A 19,418-nucleotide genomic window follows, 5' to 3' on the forward strand; every position below is an offset into this window, starting at 1 on the left:
GGTCTCATGAGCATGAGATCAACCCTGCACCTGTCCCCAGGTACACCTGTCGCAGAAGCGCCTGTGGGTGCAGGTGTGGGGGTCACAGCCGTGACACTGAGAGCGATGGGTGCCCCCCAGGCCCGTCTGAGCCCCGGTGTCTGCTCCCCGGTACCGGCGTCAGGCGGGAGCTGGGCACCCCCCCCACCGTGCTGCGGGTGCAGGTTTGGGGCCTCCCCGCGGCGGGCCTGGATTCTGGGGCGCAGCATGGGTGGAGCTGCAGGTGCGGCCCCCCCACTTCCAGTTTGGGGCCTGGGCGCTGGGCGGTGGGGTGAGCGCCACGCCCGCCCCTGCTCTGGCCTCCGCGGTGCTGAGACCGCGTGTGTTCCCGAGACAAGCGCCCGTCGGGGAGGGTCGCCGTGGGCCTGCTCTCCTCCTCCGGGACGCGTGGGCCCCGATGACGCGCAGCCCGTGTCCGCTCCGGTCCCTGCGCTCGGGCTTCCCGCGTCTTCCCGGGAGGCCAGCGCCCGACCCAGGGCCTCCGAGGTTTACTTCCGTGTCTCTTCCAAGCGTCGCCGTCTCCCTGGGTTGACCGTCGCGGCAGCGTGAGCTCGGGTCAGGCCCTGCGCAGCCCTGGACGCGCTCGCGCACTGTGTCGGGAAGACGGCTCTTCTCGCGGCGGAGGCTTGGCGTCACCTTCAACACTTAATCGGCTGAGACTAAGGGCTCATTCGTGTCCCCGTCTGTCCGTCTGTCCTCGGGCTAGCGCGGCCCGGTCCCGACGCCCGGCGCCGTGTGCCAAGTGCCGTGATCAGGCCCCGAGAGCCCTGCACCCCGGTGCCCTTCAGGCTGCTTGGTGGCCCTGGGCCCTGGCCCTCGGGGGAGCCCCGAGTCTGGGAAGCGGGCGTGGGCCGCTCAGCGGGTGTGTTCCTGGCAGTGCTGGGGCGGAGCCTGGCTCGGTTGCCGTCGCCCTGGGGGCCCCCCCGGGGTCTGATGCCCCAAGGGCCGGCCTTGCCGATGAAGCCCTGCAGTTGTCTGCCCGGAGGCGAGGATTCATCCGAAGGGATTATTCAGGGAATACGTGGGGGGGGCGTCAGGAGGAGTCCCGTGGGCGGTGGCCTCAGCCCCACCCCGCGGGGACCCTGGCGTGTCGGCCCCGCCTCCAGGAAGCCGGGTCCACCTCCCGCCCCCAGCAGCCACCAGCTAAGGGCCGGGGGGCACATGGGTTTTCGGGGCCCCCGTCTCTGTGCGTGTGTTGGCCAAGGGCTGGGTGGTGCCGGTGCGGGCGTCGGAAGGGCGCACCCCGGGGCCGGCCGGACACACAGACGCGCACCTCGCGGCTGGGAGCGTGGGCGCCTGTGCGGTGTTCCCCGCGGGAAGGCCGGCGATGCTCAGACACGGGCGTGGCCCAGAAGCCCGTCTGTGCGGCGGCGGCTCCTCTGGGCGGCCACGGGAGACGACAGCGCCGCGCACGCCAGCCCGCCTTACGCCTTCCGCGGGCGCCGACCCGCCGGGTGAGGGGCTTCTGGGAGGGGCCCGGGGAGCAAGCGGAGCCCACAGGGCCGGGCACGGTTCACCGGGTCCCCCACCGTGGACGCGCGTCCCCGGGACATCCAGAGGACGTGCCACGTCCCGCCCGCCACGTCTCGTTAGCATCACGCCGCCAGCATGGCGCGCGACCCGGACGTCCAGCCCAGCAAGGCTTTCTGGCTCCGTCGTGACAGGGAAGGGGCGGGTGAACGCGGCCCGGGGCCACGGCCACGGCAACGCCGCCGTCCACCCGGGGTGAGCGCAGACCGGTCCTCGTCCTCCCGGGGACACGGAGGGGCCGCCCCTGTGGAACCAGAGCTCCGCGCGGCCTGTGCCCCGAAGGCCTCTGGCTCTGCCTGCGCCTGGAGCTGCCGCTGGGCTCCGTGTGCCGGGTCCCCACTGCCCGCCACGAGCCCCGGGCCGGAGTGAGGTCACGGGGAGCAGCGTCCCTGCGCCCTCGGTGTGGATGGTGGCACTTGTCACCGCCGTCCCAGTCCCGGGGCAGGTTTGTGTTTTATTTAGGATCCAGGCTGCTTTGTTGGGAGGGGCTGCGGTTTCCGGAGCTTCTCTGCCTTTTCCACCGTAACAGCTGTCCCCGTGGGCCCGGGGAGGGCACGGGGCCTCTGCTGCACGTGACTGCGCCATGACCAGGCCGAGCGCTGGCAGCGGGATGCAAGAGCCGCCGGGTGGGGCTGCGGATGTCCCCCCACTGTAGGGCAGGCGTGGCCAGGCGTGGGTGCAGGCCCTGGATCCACAGGCCTAAGGCCGGGCGTCCCCATCCCACAGGTGTGCCAGGGGAGGGCTGGGACTTCCCAGCAGGGAGGCTGGTGACAGCCTCTGCCCCTGTGCCTGGGCCTCACCAGCGTGTGCTCCGTGCCCGGGCCGTGCACCGCTGTGGCCCCATCAGACACCACTAGACCCCGGGGCGCGGGGTGACCTGCTTGTCACTGCAGCCCTGCTGCCCGTGGCGGTGGTTCCTCCCGCCCGGTCGGGTCCAGGCTCGGGCCGTTCCAGCCTGTGGTCGTCGCCGTGGACGCCCCGGTGTGGTCCTCCTGCAGAGAACAGGCAGCACTGAGCTGCTCACGGCACCGGCCCCCGCCAGCTCGTCCCCTAGCGCCTCGCAGACAGGGGTGTCCCTTGGGTCCTCCCGGAGAACGCGGTCACCCGAGGGGCCTGAGGTTCTTTGACCTCGTTCCAGCTGCCAGCTTGTCTTGAGACTGAACCCCCAGGGCATTTGTCCCCTGCTGCTCTGGAATCTTGGCTGGGCCACGTCTTCCACGGCCCCGGGAGCCACCCTGCTGCACCGTGGACCCCTCCCTGGCCAGGGAACGAGCTCCCGGTCACGGTCACGTGGGGCCACGTACCCCGCCTCTACCCCCCTCCCCGCCTGTCCCCCTGCAGCAGGTGGAGCCTTTGTGACCTCAGCAGGTCGCGCACGGCCGGGGTCCCCGTGCTGCTGGTGACCGGAACCGATCGGAGGCTGGAGGGCGGGTACAGGCCGACGTCAGGGAGCCGCTCTGTGCCACCTGCAACAGCCCCGAGCGCGCACTGCTCTCCTTTCGTGGGCAGGGCCCTCCTGCAGGCGGGAAGGGGCAAGCGCGTGGCAGGGCTCCTGTGCCCACATGTGTCCCCCCGGAGGCCGTCCCAGGCTCCGGGGTCCAGCTCCCTGCCCCCCACAGCCTCGGCCGTGGAGCACGGAAGGGAGGGAGCCAAGCCATGTGCGGTCTCTGGCCACGTTTTGTCCTGCAGACACGGCCCCCGGGTCAGCGTCTGCCCTGAGCAGGGGCTGGGCTTCCGTGCGGGCGTCCCCTGGTCCCTGGCTAAGGGTCACCCCACCTAGGAGGTGCAAACCCCAGGCCCTGTTTGCCTGGGCAGTGTCTCCAGCCCAAAGGCAGGTCTCCAAAGAAAACCACAGGTGCAGGCAACAGGGTGCAGGAGGCTCAGGCCCCCACCTGAGGGATGCGAGGGGGCCCCAGAGCATCCACAGCGCTCATTGGTATGTTTTTCTGACTAACAGGAGAATGACTACCTTCAGGACTGCCTTGATGCGATCCAGCAAGACTTTGTGATTTTTAACAGAGAAAAGTGAGTGTGTGTTGGGGGGTGGGCAGCAGGGCCCGGCGGGATGGGGGGGCTCTCTGGGCCGCGCTAGTCCTGACCCCCGCAGCCATGAGGCATCAGGGGCCCGGGAAGCGGATGCCCACCCCCCGGGGCGTCGGAGCAGCAGCCCTGCGGGCAGGGGGTGGGCGGCCCCGGTACAGCCTGTGGGGGGCTCCGTGGGGAGGCACTGAGCAACTGCCCGCACCCCAGGGTGACAGCGGGCGGCCCTGCAGAGTCCCATGGGCGGCCACCCTCACGCCCCCGAGGACCTTCACTGAGTGCCGGGGACCGTGGGCTCGGCTGGTTGGCAGGAAGGCCCCACGTGGCTAAGACACCTGCTGCGGGGGGGCAGGCCCAGCGTGGGGGGCCCAGGAGGGGAGAGCAGGTGAGGCGGAGGGCTTCCTGGAGGGGCAGCTCTGAGCCCGGCCCGCGGGCAGTGGGCAGTGGTTTAAGGCCCGGGCTTCCACGCTGGAGGCCAGCGGCGTGGGCAGGACAGACTCCGTCAAGGACTTGCGCTTGAGCGAGGAGTCCTCAGCAGCCCCCGCTCTGGCCCGAGTGGTCACCCCGGTCACTCTGCTCCCTGCGGTGCCTGGAGGGGCACGAGGGGCAGCCCTGCCCCCGGACATGTGGGGGCCCCCAGCACGCCCTGCGGCTGCTGCTGTGGCTGCAGGAGGCCCCCCTGTCTCCCTGCGCAGGCTGAAGAGGAGCCAGGACCCGGCCAGCGAGCCCCTGCCCGCCCCCGAGGCCGCGGACGCTGCCGACGACGCGCTGCCCGTGTGCGGCTCCATCTGCCCCTCCCGCCTCACCGAGACTTAACTCCGGTCGCGCTGGGGACTCAGTCCGCCTGGAGGACGTAGGACGGGCGGGGGCGGCGGGCAGAGGCCAGCGTGGACGTGCCCAGCCAGGCAGCCCGGCTCCTCCCGGCGCAGGCCCGGCTGGTGGCCCCGCCGCTCCCTGGCTGTCCTCGCGGGGACGGGCCCACTGCGAGCTGCCCGCTGGCCCTCGGGGCGGACGGCCACCGGGGGCGGTCGGTGCGGCCGAGGACGGTGGGCCAGGGGCTGGGGGCGCCTCCCCCGGCTGCTCGGTTCCTGCGGTTGTGGCCGGAGGCCTGTGGCTCCCGGTGGCCCTGACCCGCTGCCGGCGGCCCGACGTCGCGCGCTGGCTGCCCACGGCCCACTCGGGCTTGTACGTTGGGGGGAAATGGAGTGTTTTTATAGATCCACACTGTTCCGGCGACTTCCGTGTTTCTGTAGATTTCTCACCTCTGAGCATCACGACATAAGAGCTGCCCGGTGTCCCGTGTCGTGTGTGCCGTGTGCCCGCAGCGGCTGTGTAGATGCTGCCGGGGGGTGTACGGCTTCTGTCCCGCGGCTGCAGTGGGGGCGCCCTGGGGGGGTGGAGCCTGCTGGACCCGGACCCGGACCCGAGGCGCAGGCCATGTGAGGACGAGCAGCCCCCCACCCCACTGGCTGCGGGCGGGCCAGGAGGACCCCAGCCCCACGAGGTCACGCGGGGACGCAGGGCCCAGAGCCGGGCAGCGGCGGGACGCCCCGTGCGGGGTTCCAACCCAAGGACGTTCTAGGTGGGGCCCCCGTGATGTCAGAGACGGGAACAGGGGAGGAGGTGTTGGGTTTGTTAAAACGTGTACGTCCCGGGCGCCTCGGTGGCTCAATCGGTTCAGCGTCCGCCTCGATCTCCGTTCGGGTCCTGCTCTCACGGTTCTGAGTTCAAGCCATAAACCCCAGGGGACGGCCCGCCTATTTCCTGCGTTGGTGGCAGGGGGGTGGGGGTGGCCTGGCTCGTGACCTCCTGTCTCCCCGGGGCCTGACGCTGTCCCTGGTGGGGCCCCAGAACCCTGGGTGCGAGGCCACGATGACCAAAGGAATCTGGGCCAGAAGGACACGGGGCCCACCGGGCTGGACCTTCTCCAGGGGCCGCCCTGCACCCAGGCAACTTCTCCAGGGGCCCAGATTCCAGGCTGGGCCTGATTCAGTCCCCGCAGAGGACCCGCCACTCGGGGCGGACGTCTGCGCAGGTGCTGGAGCCCCGGGCAGTGCAAGGTGCAGGGGCTGTCCCCGAGCCGTCCACCCGCCTTCAGTGACCATCAACGCCCTGCTCTTGGGGACACACGCCCTTCTGGGCACCTCCCACCGCTGGGGGCGCAACTGGCACCACTTCCATGAAGCAGGTGGGGCCCGGCCAGCCCGGCAGTTCCTTCTGGGCCAAAACCCTGGGCTGCTCCGCCTTGAGGGCGCAGGGCCAGGGCTCGCGTCTGTGGGTGGGGCCCCTGCAGCCCCAGCCTCGCCTCTGACCCTCCGGCCGGGGTCACCCCAGCAGCCCCGTGGCTGTGTCTGGCCGGCTGGCCTGGGGCCCCTGTGTCTGCCCTGCCCGCAGCCGGACCCGGGCCATCCCTGGGGGGCCAGCCGTGCAGCCAGCCCCGGTGTTCCCGAGGTCACTGAGCCCCCCAAAGTGTCCCCCGCGCGTCAACCCCTGGTGAGAAGGCGGTGCAGGGGCAGAGAAGTCAGGGGCCACACGCCAGCGGCTTCTAACCCAGACACCTTTAATTGACCCGACTCGGGCCGCCGCGCTGTGGGTGGCATGCAGGTTCCTGGCTACAGGTGTCCTCGATGCACAAACTGCTGCTCTAGTCAACTACCGGGGCGCGGCCTAGTAGAGGAGGCATCTCCGCTAAAGGATCCTAAGGCTCCCCGGACGCGGGCTACGGGAGCGGGAGTCTGGTCCTCGGCAAACGGACAAACGAGGCCGCCTTTCGCTAAGTTCCGAGGGTCCCTGACGTCACCGGCTCTGGGGCAGGGGCGAGCTCCCGGGGGCTCCCCACGCTGGGCGGACGGGGGCGGTGACCACCGCGGGGAGGGCGGCCCGGCCTGCTGCACACCCGGTCCTCTGGGCCCTGGCCGGGCGGCCGCCCTGCAGCCCCGGGCTGTCCTGAGAGCCGCCGGGTGACCCGCCACCGCGTCCAGCCTCCTCAGCCTGGCAGTGACACCCCTCTCGCTGCACGGGCTCCTCCTTCAGGACCGGGGACCCCGAAACGGGGGGCTCGGGGGGGGGAGGGAGGCCAAGCACCTTTCAGGTAAGTGTGACAGAGGGAGAGCTCCGTGAGGAGCGGGGTCCCCCGCAGCCGCTGCCCCGAGCCCCGCGGGGCCCCTAAGACAGAGACGTGATGTTGGAGCGTCCGCCGGGGGGGGCCATGATCTTCTGGGCCGTGCGCCGGGCAATGTGGTCGTCGGCCTGGGACCCTGAGGAGGACGGGGACGTGCTGGCTACACCCGCAGAGCCCCCTGCGCCCCCCAACCCGCAACGGCCCGGTGCAGGGACGAGGCTGCCCCAGGAGAGCAGTGGGGGCCAGGCTGCTCCTCCCGCCTGTGGGTCCTGGCCCGTGACCGGAGAAGGCTGCCCCCCCTTGTAAGAGGACCCTGGCTTTCAAGGGGACCGGCTCCGGGCCTGGGTGTCCCTGGGTCGGGGAGGCCGGGCCGGGCCGTCGGGTGCGGGAAGCGGGCCTGGCCCTGGTTCACAGGAGAGCCGGTCACAGCGGGCTGGAAGCACAGCCAGGTCCCCGAGCAGAGGCCCAGCAGCCACCCGAGCCCCCCAGGCCGTCCCCGCGCTCACAGACTCCTCAATGATGCGCCTCACCTGCAATTCTAGGGCTGGCGGGGCTCCCCACAGAGACACCCCCCCCCCCGTACCCGGGGCTCAGCGTGGCTGATGGAAGGTGGCGTCACCGCGGCCTCACTGGGGCAGACGCTGGGGCGGGTCGGGGTCTCCCCACTGGCCCACACCCCGGGCCCCACCCCACGTCCCCACACCACCCGTCTGCGGGGGCCCTGGTACCTGTGAGCCCAGGGGAGCCCCCACCGGCCCCACTCACCAGACAGGCTGAACCCCGACCGGTGCAGGTTGCGCACGGGGGGCACCGAGACCTTCCCCGGGCAGGAGGCGCGGGCCTGGGCACTGCCGCCCGGCTTGGCAGGCAGCATCACCTCGTGGACGGGCCCGTCGTAGAGGCCGCGGGGCACGCCGTGGATCTCCGCCAGCTGCGGGCCGAGGGGCTGGGCGTGAGGGGGGCCGGGCTCCCCCCGGGGGCACCTGCGGTGCCAACACCCCCCCAGCTACACGTGTGTGCTCACAGGTGCGCAGCAGGCGGGGCCCACCCGGCGAGAAGCCTCGCGGGCACGACCAGGCCCAAGAACGGCAGCCTCCGCCGCCTGCCTCAGGCTCACCCGGTTGCGCGCCTTTATCCTCTTGTAGACGAAGTCGGGGAACGTCTTCCGGGGGATGAAGCGGCCGGTCCCCGGGGTGACGAACATGTTCCCGTCCTCCAGCACAACCCTGCCCTGGCTTATGACCACCGTGGGCGCTCCTCGGCACTCGAGGCCTTCAAAGATGTTGTATTCCACGTTCTGGGGAGACAGGGCGCAGGGCCTGGACCGTGGCACCGAGCCCGTCGCCCCTCAGCCCACGGCAGGCCGCCCGGCGTCCTCGGAGGCCCGTTCTAGGACCTCCGGCCAGAACTGGTCACCTCGGCGGGGCCGGAATTCAGAAGGAAGTGGCCACAGCCCGCGGTGCGGGTCCCTGAGCCCTGGTGCTCTGGACCAAGGGCACTCGGATGAGCCTCTACCAGGGCGGAGTGTCCCGCGAGGGGGGGCAGGTGTGCGGCAGGTGTGCGGCGCACGTCCCTAGGGCCCCCGCGCGCTGACCCTGACCCTGACTTAGGGACCAGGCGTCTCTTACCAGATTGTGAGTCTTGGCGGAGATGATTTTCGTGGCCTTGGGGTTCCAAATAACCAGGTCAGCGTCGGAACCCACAGCCACGCGCCCCTTCCTCGGGTACACGTTGAAGATTTTGGCTGCGTTTGTACTGGTCACAGCCACAAACTCGTTCTCGTCCATCTTCCCGGAGGCCTGGGAAGCAAGACAGCCAAGCTGATGGGGGGCGGGTATCGCTCGTCCTGACGACCCCCGGGGGCTGGGCTCCAGGCTTCTGTGTGGACAGCGGCCCACGTCCCCCTCGCAGCAAGAACCGCGCGCCCACGAGGGCGCCACTGCCTGGGAACCCAGGGGCCCTCTCAGGCGTGCCCGCTGTGCGAGTCGGTCAGTGATGACATTTTGACGGTGCTGGTGTCCCCTGAAGGACGGGACGGTCCCCCCGGGGGACCCGGGGCCAGGGCTGGAGTTTGGGGGTGCGGGCAGCCTGGGAAATCTCCGGCGTTTCGGGGAGCCTAGGGGACACAGGGGCCCCACCCCCCGGGTGCCTCCTGCAGGTGACGGGAATCGGGGGAGGGCCGGGGCCTCCTCCAGGGGCACCAGGACCCAACGTCTGGGGAGCCCTGGATGGCAGGGCTGGGGGACCCACGCCCGGGGCCACACACGCTGCCCTCTGTCCCACGTGTCTGCTGGTCAAGCGGCCTCCCCTGCCGGGGCGCGTGGAGGACAACCGGCTCCCCACGCTGCTCACCACACATTTCTCCCAGACCACAGACATGCGCTCCTCGATGCCGTTTGTGCCCTCGGGGATGAGCGTGAAGTTGTCCTTGCCCACGGCCTTCTGGGCGGTGGTGAAGGTGCAGTGGGCGCTGCCGGTCACCTGCAGGTCCCCGCTGAGAGAAGCCAGGGTCAGACGAGCGCACGGTGGCCTGACTCTCCGGAGCCAGCAGAGGCCGGTCGGCTTTGCCCCCCCCCCACACGCCAGCACAGCCCCCGGGTGGGGGAGTCCAGGAGGGCAGCGCGGCCGCCTCGGTGTGGGGCACGGGGAGGGGCCGGTGCAGCAGGGGCTCTGCCCGGGGGGCCCTGGGCCTGGGTTTGCACAGAGGCCGGGGCTGCCCGTGGGGGAGCTCACGGGCCAGGGCGGGGGCACCGGGGGCGCTGGGGGCGGCTCCTACCTGGACAGCAGGGAGGTGAGGTGGTCGGCAGTGCTGGGGTCCGGGCTGACCGGGGGGGACGTGACGAAGGCCGCGGCCTTCGCCCAGTTCTTGCTCCAGTAGTGGGAGCCGTTGCTGCCCAGGCTGGCGGTGATGGGCTCCCCGAACACCACCACCCCTGCAGGGAGACGCGTGAGAGGCTCCCCCGGGCCGCCTGCCTGCCCCCCAGAACCCGGGGGTGGGGACCCCCAGCCGCCCTGCATGTTCCCGACCCTGGACAGCCTGTCTCCAGCTTCCGGGGCGCCTGGACCTCCCCAGGTGGGGGGCCCTCTGCAGACCCCGGTCCCTCACATGGCTGCCGGAGGTCAGGCCTGCTGGGGACGCAGCCAGGCCGTGGCGGCAGGGCAACGGGATCAGCTCGGCCTGCCTCTGCCCTCTGAGGCCCATCCCCTGGACCCCGGGGTCTCCTGTGCACCCCCTGCCCCCCAGCTGGGCTGCTCTATGGGCAGAGGCCCCCCAGCCCGCAGGGCGTGCACCCCAGCTCCACAGGCACAGAGGTGCGCGGCGAGCAGTGATGTGGGGCTCCCGCTGGGGGCCAAGTTCCATGGCACAGAGTCCGGGGCCCCCTCACACGCAGAGACGGCACAGGTGCACGTACGTGACACACACGGGGACCGGCCGTCACGTCTGAACAAACAGGGCTGACAGGCCTCTTGCTTCAAGGCACCTGGGGAGCAGCTGCTACCCCGACGAGACAGGAGACTGGGCCCCCAGAGAGGGACCAGCACCTGCACCTCCCAGAGGCCACGCTCCTGGGGCCCTCGCCTGTGACCCCCACCACCAAGAGGCCAGGTGGGCCGCTGCCTCTGTCGAGCCTGCCCTGCGCTGAGCCTCAGTTTACCCAGCCCAGCTCCTGAGAGCGTGACCCCTGACCCCCAGAGAGAACTACCCCCCCTCCCAGCAAGCGTCTGGGGACCCGGGCCTGGCACTCACCCTTGCGCTTGGCTTGGGCGACCACGTCGGCCGCACCCTTGCTCATCACTTTGGTGACGTACAGGGGGCAGTTGGCCTGCTTGGCGACAGTGACGGCGCGGTACACGGCCTCGGCCTCCACCTGGGGACAGGGGCGCTCAGGCCGGGCCAGGGCCCCGGGGCCTCCTGACCGCCCCCCAGGGACCCTGGGCCCAGAGGGGCTGCCGTGCGTGACAGAGGACCCAGCCCGGCGCTCGGCCCGGGTGGTGGGTGGACCCAGAGCCCGTCCCTTTGGGCAAGGCCTGGGGGCCACCGTGGTCGTGGGGACCGAGCCCAGAGGGGGTAGGGCCCGTTGCTTCGAGCCTCCCAGAGGACGAGTCACAGCCCCGCCCCGCGCGGGTCAGGCTCTGCCCAGGGCAGCGGCGTCCTCCTACCTCCTCGGGGCGGCTGAGCACGTGGCCCTCAGGCCCGGTGACGCCGAGCTCCAGCAGCCGCTTCTGCTCCTGCATAACCCGGGGCCACACGCTCAGGCGGGTGCAGGCGGGGCGCAGCGCCTCCGTCTGGGTGTGATGCAAGCAGACCTCGCCCCGGGATGAGCCCTGACCCCCGCCTCCCGGGAGCCCTGACCCCCAGGATGAGCCCTGACCCCTCACCTCCCGTGAACCCTGACCCCCCACGAGTCCTGACCCCCGAGAAGCGCCCTGACCCCCCACCACTCCCGTGAGCTCCGACCCGCCCCACCCCTCCCGTGAGCCCTGACTCCCAATCTCTTATGTAAGTCCTGCCCCCAAAATGAGCCCTGACCCTCCTACCTCCCGGGGGCCCTGACCCTCCACCTCCCGGGAGCATGACTCCCCCACCTCCTGGAGCCCTGACCCCTGAGAAGCACCCTGACCCCCCAACTCCCGGAGGCCTGACTCCCAAGAAGCATCCTGACCCCCCACCTCCTGGAGCCCTGACCCCCAAGAGCGCTCTGACCCCCCAACTCCCGGAAACCCTGACCCCCCCACCCCTCCCATGAGCCCTGACCCCTGGGATCAGCCCTGACCCCCCCACATATCCCGTGAGCCTTGACCCCCAATCTCTCATGTAAGTCCTGCCCCCCAAGATGAGCCCTGACCCCCCACCTCCTGTGAGCTCTGACCCCCCACATCCTGTGAGCCCTGATCCCCCAGATGAGCCCTGACTACCCCCCCTCTCGTGAGCCCTGACCCCCCATCTCCTGGTGTCCTGACCCGCAATCTCTCACGAGTCCTGACTCCTGATCTCTCACGTGAGTCATGCCCCCCGAGATATGCCTTGACCCCCCCACGTTTCATGGGAGCCAGGCGCCCCAGAATCACCAACCAGAGGACTCAGGGTGCAGGAGCACAGTGGGTCTGGTCAGGGGGACCCCAGCTCCCTGAATCACAGGTGAGGTACGGGGCTGGAGAGAGAACCCTGCCGGCCGCAGTGTGTTCCACTGGGGGCAGGGGGTGTGCCCGGGGAGTGCTGGGGGCCCTGCCCCCCCCAAGCTTTTGCCCCGGATGACCCTGAGCCATGAGTCTGAGCCGCCTCGTGCATAAACGAAGACGTGGATGCCAAGCTTCCCCGTGAAGAATGGGGGAGAAGCAGAATGCTTCCGGGCCCCAAAGACCCGGTAACGAGACCCCCAACACTGGGGGGTGTCTTCCTGGCGTGCCCTGCGCACCGCCTGCGCACTGAGCGGGACCCACTGCGTCCTCCTAACCACGATGCCCTCGTGGCGGGGTGGGGCTGCTGCTGTGTGAGGAGCCCCCCAGCCCCCAAGGTACCCCGCAGCGCCTGCACCTGGGGGTGCCCACCCCACAGGCCAGGGCCCGAGGGCAGGTGTGGGACCAGCAGCTGCGCTCAGAAGGAACAGCCTCCGGGGGCCCCATGCACAGGGCAGGAGGACCGGGAACCCCTGTCTCAGTCCCCCCAAAAGCAACACTTTGGTTCTGGGGAACTTCTGATAAGAAGCGTGATGATCACGGAATAATCTGTGTTAGAGCCAAACGCCCCCCGGGCTCCCGCACTCGTGCTTGCTCGACCGCGGACTCCGGGACGCCGCTCGCCAGCCCGTGTGCACTATTCCCTCCCTCGGGCGCTCACACCTGCGTGTCTGCACACCAGCCCCGCCCGCCCCGCAGGCAGCCGGCCCGGCACCTCCTCCACGATGTCCCCATTCTCCGCGTGCACTTGGGCCAGGGCTCCCAGGTCCCGGATGATGCTGAAGATCTCGTACATCTGGGAAGACAGCGCACCAGGCGCGTGGGGCCGCGTCCCTCGGGCCGGCAGCCGGAAGCCTCCGGGCCCCTCCCCTCACACCTGCGCTCACCTGGCCGTCCGTGCACTGGCACCTGTCCTTGTACGCCATGAACACCAGGAAGGAGTTCACACCTGCAGGAGAGGCGAGAGGGGCCCGGGCGCTCGGCCTGCCGTCGGTCAGACGCCCGGGAGCCTCCGCTGCTCCCCGAGCTCCTTGCCCACGGGGTCTGGTCCTAGTCACTAACTCGGGTCCGCTCTGCACCGCTATGAACCGCTCAGGACTTTGGCTGGTAGAGTAAGCCCTGGGTGTAGGCCGGCTTGTTCCAGCACAGGCCACTCCGAAAACCGGGTTTGAGAGCGTTCAGACGCCAGGACCCGGGTGGCCCTCATCCTTGGCCCGCGGCGGGTGACGGGACTGGGACACGGCTAGGGACGGTTACGGGGCGCGTCTCTCACACAGAGGCCCGCCACCTCCTCGCCTGGGTCCTCTGGAAGTAGGACAGACCTTCCGCTTGTCCAACCTCCCCGCTCCCGGCCACCCCGACCGCCGGGGTCACACGGGTGCAGAGCCCCGCGCGGCCAGGGGCCCGGGGGAAGCGGGACCAGGGAAGCCCGGACTCCTCGGCCCTCCCGCGCCCCGGCACCCCGCCAGTGTCGGGGGACGCCCTCACCTTTGTCCTTGACCAGGGCCTCCAGCTCCTCCCGGATGCTCTCATGCCAGCGGGGCACGTCCACGTGCAGGGAGTAGTCACAGCAGGCCCCACTGTCCGCGCGCTCCCGCCACTGCTCGTAGGCCACCAGCAGGCTCACGCCCGCGTCGGGGAACACGTGGTCCACTGCGGGGGGCGGCGCGGTCAGCCGAGCGCCCCCCGGCCCCCGGGAACCACCCTGGCCTCCAGGGCTCCTGTTCCCAAGTGACCGGCTGCTCCCGGGAACCTGCCCGCCGGCTCTGTCGGCGTCCTCGCCCCCGGCCGCCGGCCTTCGACGCGCAGCCAGGGCGAGGCGGGACTCGAGCCACCCCGCGCCGGACACGGGCAGCCCAGGGAGCACGGGGGCGCGTAGGGCGCTAAGCTCCTGCACGGGGGTCTGCATGAGGGAGGCGCACCTGGAAGGCCCGTGGGGAGCAGCGGGGGGGGGCGGGAGCCGCTTTCCAGGGCTGGCCCCCCTGCTGGCGCCTCACCATGTGCACTTCAACAGCCCCCTGCCCGGGGAACCAGGAGGGTACGGCCACTGCACCCTCACGTCCCTCACCCGGCTTCAGGTCCAAGGTCCAAACAGCTCACGGCCTCTCCCGGGTGCAGGGAGAGAGCTCCGAGGCGGGGTGGCCAACGCGGGCCACACGCACCCAGGGGTCACCGGCCAACGCTGGGCCTTCCCCCAGCGCGCCCCTCACGGGGGCCCCGTGCTTCCCGCAGCTCCGATCTCACGCCCAGGACCCCGCGGAGGGGGTGCCACCCACCCGGCCGGCTTGTCTGACGCCCCGGCTCTGGCACGAGCAGGTGACGGCCACGGAGGTGTCCCGCTGGCCTTGGCCACCAGGGATGAGCATGAGCAGCGGCCAACAATGGCCAGTCTCCTTCGTCAAACTGAAAAATGGACCATTGTTGGCTTTTTTTTTTTTTTTTTTTTTTTGCCTTGTGGTTGAGTGAGCCAAACCGACGCACGATTCTGGCCACGGCGAAATGTCACTTGTGCAGAAGCCCAGATTTCCCAGCACGGCCCTTCCGGTGGCAGCAGGGACAGGATGCACCGTGCACCAGGCACGGCCCAGCAACTCGTGTGCACAAAATCACCCTCAGAACCTTCTGAGGAGGTCAGCAAAACGGGACTTCTAACAGTTAGCGGAGTTACCTGGAGCCAAACAGCTAGAACGGGGCGGCGCCGAGGCTCGGCCAGGTGCGTCAGGCCAGGTGCATCAGGCCGGGGCTGGACCACAGCAGAGATGCCCGTGCGGCACCGTGGAGCTGGCGGCGTTCAAGGCCGCGAGACCAGGGCTGGGTCAGGTCTGGGCTCTGAGCCTACCAGTGGAGCTCCCCAGGGGCAAGCCAGTGCGCCTGGCACGCTGCGGGGGGCCTGCCTGCCGGGCCGCGCGGTGAAGGTTCCTGCGGGAACCAGGGGCAACCTGATGCGGCACCGTAACTGCCTCTTGTTCTTTTCCTAGAGCACACAGCCCCCTTCTGGCCCCGGGCAGGAACTTTATGCAAACCAAGCGCCAGAGGCTCAGGAGCAAACGTGCCTGTTTCGGACAACATGGCCCTCACTTGTGCAAAAGGCAGTTTTGAAAACCTGGTCCTTGGCCAGCTGCCAGCTTCCCAGGACACAGTCAAGTCCTGGGCACACACCCACGTGCTCCCGCGGAAGCCCCAGGAGCGTTGCGGAGCTGGCCGCGGCAGGAGGACTCGCAGTGTGAACGGTGGTAACCAGGGAATATGCAAGGATCTCCTAGGCTGAAGGGTAATGAAGGGAAATAGGCCCCAAGCCCCCCAGAACGCGTCCTAGCGTCAGGCTCTTCCCGCAACACACACACCCGGCCAACGGGGCAAGGCAGGAGGCGGATGCTCGGCACGCGGGAGACACTCACGGATCATGGTGGTCCCTCCCGCCAGCGCGGCCTTGGTCCCTTGGCAGAAGTCATCTGCTGGGGTCATGCCCAGGACGGGCATCTGCAGCCTCGTGTGCACGTCCACCCCGCCCGGCAGGACCAACAGGCCGTGGGCATCCACCGTCTTGATGCCCCCAGGGACAATGAGGTTCTCTCCGATTTGTCTGAAAGCAACACAAGATTTCACTGTTTGCAGAGCCTGGAACAGAGTGCAGGCTCGGGCCCCTTGAGGGGAAGGGTGGTGGGGCCAAGACCTCCCCAGCCCGGCCCCCGGGGACAGTCAGAGAGCACGACACCCCGGCCAGGGGCTCACGACGGTCGCGCGAAGGTCCCACCTGGGCCCGCGTGCCTGCCCCGGTGACGTCCACCTGGGCTTCCGGCTGCCGCACCGACTAGGTGCCGCTTCCAGACTAGGGGCTGGAGCCGCCTGACCTCAGCAGACGAGCTAACAGGTGCGGCCAGTAAGTGTTTATTGAGCGCCCACTGTGAGCCCCCAATCGTCCTGAAGCTGTGATAACAAATACAGGTCCTGCTAGCGAGACCCCGCCCCTAGCTGGCGAGCTCCGTTGTCATAAAGGCCTGGGCTAGAGCTGGGTTTTGGAAAAGGGAAAAAAAAAAAAAAATTGAGGTGGATTTTACCCAAAAGTAAACCTGTGCATACGGGGTGACCAACGTGCGCACAGGTGACCTGTGCAGATATCTGAGGCAGAAACTCACTTTATCAGACCATCTTCCACGTACAGATCGGCGTAAAAGGACTGGTCATCATTGACGATCTTCCCACCTTTGATCAAAAGGCGGTCGCTCTATTGGAAACAAATGAAAAACAGATAAGTTTTCTCCAAACTGAGTTTGTCAACATCGTTCCTGTAGCTTCTGACCCGGGAATCATGCTGGAAACCCTCAGGCACGACGCGTGGGTGTAGATGTGACCCAGGAGCCCGCGCTGTCTGCTGTCCCCCACCCTGGTGGCAGAGCGGCATGTGGGCAGCTCCCGCGGACCCGAGCGGGTCCCACACCCGCCGGGCAGGCCGTGTGACCCCGCCAGGGCCACAGCGACCCACGGGGGCCAACGTGAGAGCGAAGCAATGACGTGCATTCCATGTCAGCGCCTAAGTCCCAGAGCTCGGGCTGAGCCGAGAGGGGACACAATCACGTCATCCCACACTGACCGGGAGGGTCCCCCCCTCCGCCCACACAGGCGGCTCCCGGAGGGGCAACTGGAGTCGGCTCACAGCAGAATTGTGCGGCCAAACGGGGGGGTTAGAGCAGCGCCCCAGCCGGCAGGGCCCCTACCCCTGGGGGCAGTGCGTCCCAGCACAGGGAGGCAGACAAGGCCGGGAAGTCACACAAAGCCATGGCAGACCGAGACAAATCACGAGCACAAAGACGGTGACGTCACAGGGTGATGGGCGAGGAGGCAGGGCTGCTCAGGACAGAGACGGGCCCACTGGAGGGGCTGGGGATGCAGCGGCCCGGGGCCGTGGTCCAGGCCCAGGAGCAGCCCATGCAAAGGGCCTGGGGCAGGAGCTTGAGTTGATACTGGACACGAGGGGAAACTGGGGCGGAACCTTCTGAAAGGAGGGTGAGGGGCCGAGAGCTTGGAGCAGGTGGGATGTGGTGGGACTGGGGTGCCCGTGGGCCCCTCGGCGGGGGGGGCTTAAGCAGGGGCTTGAGCACGGTCTGTTCATCACATTGGTCGGTGTGAGAAGTAGAAAGTGGTGTTCAAGGATGGAAATGGGGCGGTAGCCGGGGCCTGGTGAGCCTGCGCAGGTGAGATGGGGACCTCGGGCTGGAATCCGGGGGACGAGCAGAGACGGGGGCCAGAGAGGCTGGGAGCCGGGTAGGCAGGGGCTGCTGATGGACGGGCTGTGGGGTGAAGGGCCAGGAAGGCATCGGGGTGACCACAGGCCGTGCTGCTGCCGAGAGGGTGTCCGCATGGGTGGACCAAGGGCCAGCGAGCGAGGCCAGCCGTTGGTGGGTCACCCCATGGCACTGAGGGTGGGTGATCAGCGCTTGGCAGCCGTAAACCCACTTCTAGGAACCCCACCTAATGGCAGGGAGGGGCGGCGGCGCACCTGGAACACGGCACGGTCGTCGGGTTGCTGGTCTGACCCAGGGGAGAATCAGGGGGAGAAGAATGGAAACCGAGCAGGGACGCGGAATGCAGGACGCCCTAGATGGAACCTGGCTCGGCAGCCCTACCTCCCGGCCCCGTGTTCGGGCCTCATACGCTCTGACCCGCCCGGCCAGGAAAGACAGGTGGGCCTCCCGGGGACGGCTGGCCCCCTGCCCGGGGCTCCCAAGTGTCCACCCGGGCCCAGGCCAGGGCTGCAGCCTGGGGCCGACGCTCCTCACACTCCAGCCTGATGCCGGGAGATTAGCAGGAGCCCCACGAGGTGACACACAGCCGCTGCACGGGAGCCTTCCTGCGACGTCTGTGTGCCCACTCACTAGTGAGACCACCACCCGCCGTCCACACCAGCTGACACACTGCCACAGGCCACAGGCAGCCGCCCAGTGGACCGACTCGATCTCAGATAAGCCCAAGGGAACCCCAGCCAGAAGGGGGAAGGCTGTGGGCAGAACAGACCTGTGGTCCCCGTGCCCCCCCATCGCCCCCCAGTTAGGAAGAGACCCGTGGTCCATGTGTCCCCTACTCTTGGACGTTCCTCCCCTTTTCAGGCCCCTGAACTCAGACTTTGGAAACCTTCCTGGGTTTGGAGCCCAGAGAGAAGTGCAGCGGGGATGAAGTGCTATGGCCACCACGATGAGGGTGGAAGTTTCCTAAACAAGCAAGGCCGTCCCACCGACCCCAACCCTGCGCACGCGGCTGGCAGGCTTCCCACATCCAGCTGGACCCCGAGACAGCCCTGCACCGAAAGGACAGGGCCTCCTTCCTCCCCGAGCATCTCAGGAAGTGAAGCCACCAACCCACGCCCTCTCCTGAGGTCAACTCCCCAGTCCGGTCTCAGCCCGAGACCCAACAGGTGCCCCTTGCCCCTGAGCAGCCGGCGCCTGGGCCTCCCTCCCGGCCTCCCTCCTGGCCTCCCTCGCGGCCTCCCTCGCGGCCTCCCCGGGCCCAGGCCCCCTGGAAGGGGCCGCTTTGTTTCCCAGGCAGAGCAGGGTGGACTGTGACCTCCCGCAGCCCCCCTGCATGTGGTTGTCGTTGGGGGCCTCTGCTCCTGAAGCCGGGGCTGCGGGGTGCCCTCGCGGTCACCTTGGGCGCTGCCCCCCTGGGGGCTCCGGCCGCGGCTGGTGGGGGTGCGGGCCTCGGGGGCCCAGGCTGAGCTAGGGGGGGGGCCGAGCCGCTTTGTCTCGGACAAAGAGCTCGCAGCGCGGCGGCGGGTCCGGGGCCAGGCGGCCGCGCGCGCGGGGACAGCATCGGGGGCGCCCAGGCCCCTCCGCGGTGCCAACAAAGGCGCGGCCGCCGCCGACCCCGCGGGGCCCCGGGACCGAGTCCGCTCCCCCCCCCCCAGGCCGGGCGCCCGTGCACCGCGCGGAGAGGCGCCTGAGCGCCCTGGGGAGCAGGCCCGGGCGCGGACGAGGTCCCGGGGAGCCGGCCCGGCCGGGCAGGGGTGCGGGGGGCGCTCGCGGGAGCCCCGGCGGCGGGAGGGCGGGCGGGGGGGAGGGCGCGGGCTCACCGTGATCCGGGGGATGCTCTTCTTGCCCTGGAACGACATCCTGCTCCTCCAGCGGCCGCGGCCTGGCTCCGCGGGGCGGCCTGGGGGTCCCGGGCGGGGGCGCGCAGAGCCCCGAGGCGTACGCGGGGGCGCGGGGCGTCCGAGTGCGAGCACGCCGGGCCCTCGGCTCCCGCCCCCGCCCCCGGGCCCTCGGCTCCCGCCCCCCGCCCCGCCCCGCCCCGCCCCCTCGCATCCGAGCCCCGCCCCGGCCGCCCTGGGGACCCGGCGGCTCCCCGGATCCCTGCGCCCCGGGCCTCGCTGCACTCGCGGACGCGCGCTGCGCGGGGTGGGGAGGGAGGGGCTCTGCGCCCCGGGAACCAGGGGAACCAGGACGGGGAGCCCCGCGCAGTCCTGCCGGGCCCGGCCTCGCCCCTGCCCCGCGGCCGCCGCCGCCTCCCGGGTGACCCG

General features: G+C 69.8%; 2 protein-coding genes across 4 annotated transcripts in view; one reads left to right on the forward strand and one right to left on the reverse strand.

Annotated features, from left to right (window-relative positions):
- Positions 1 to 4,896, forward strand: part of STK32C (serine/threonine kinase 32C) — a 65,456-nt gene extending 60,560 nt beyond the window's left edge. For both annotated transcript variants that reach the window (XM_077877140.1, XM_077877141.1), the window contains exons 11-12: positions 3,527 to 3,594; positions 4,305 to 4,896. In XM_077877140.1, the coding sequence (XP_077733266.1) occupies positions 3,527 to 3,594; positions 4,305 to 4,425 (189 nt within the window). In that variant the 3' untranslated portion in view covers positions 4,426 to 4,896. The remainder of the gene's footprint in view (positions 1 to 3,526; positions 3,595 to 4,304) is intronic.
- A 1,256-nt stretch (positions 4,897 to 6,152) lies between these two features.
- DPYSL4 (dihydropyrimidinase like 4) lies at positions 6,153 to 19,131 on the reverse strand. Of its 2 annotated transcripts, none has more exons than XM_077877138.1 (14): positions 18,972 to 19,131; positions 16,045 to 16,133; positions 15,307 to 15,491; positions 13,397 to 13,561; positions 12,796 to 12,857; positions 12,624 to 12,704; positions 10,892 to 10,960; positions 10,479 to 10,599; positions 9,507 to 9,663; positions 9,083 to 9,224; positions 8,359 to 8,529; positions 7,848 to 8,027; positions 7,496 to 7,661; positions 6,153 to 6,866 (listed from the first exon to the last, which is right to left on the reverse strand). In XM_077877138.1, the coding sequence occupies exons 1-14, from the start codon at positions 19,008 to 19,010 to the stop codon at positions 6,775 to 6,777; spliced, it is 1,719 nt and encodes a 572-aa protein (XP_077733264.1). In that variant the 5' UTR covers positions 19,011 to 19,131; the 3' UTR covers positions 6,153 to 6,774. The 2 variants fall into 2 exon arrangements, with proteins under 2 accessions (XP_077733264.1, XP_077733265.1); XM_077877139.1 differs by lacking the exon at positions 18,972 to 19,131 and adding an exon at positions 15,663 to 15,917.
- Positions 19,132 to 19,418: the final 287 nt, after the last annotated feature.

Source organism: Canis aureus, chromosome 29, assembly GCF_053574225.1.
Source record: "Canis aureus isolate CA01 chromosome 29, VMU_Caureus_v.1.0, whole genome shotgun sequence".
In the NCBI taxonomy this organism is placed as follows: domain Eukaryota; kingdom Metazoa; phylum Chordata; class Mammalia; order Carnivora; family Canidae; genus Canis; species Canis aureus.

Excerpts from the sequence above, each read along its gene's own strand:
- DPYSL4 (XM_077877138.1), bottom strand. The coding sequence starts at position 19,010 with ATGTCGTTCCAGGGCAAGAAGAGCATCCCCCGGATCACG. Across the intron at positions 9,664-10,478 it reads CGCCCAAGCCAAGCGCAAGG|GGGTGGTGGTGTTCGGGGAG; the intron begins GTGAGTGCCAGG and ends GTCTCCCTGCAG. Across the intron at positions 8,530-9,082 it reads TGGTCTGGGAGAAATGTGTG|GCCTCCGGGAAGATGGACGA; the intron begins GTGAGCAGCGTG and ends CTTGCTTCCCAG.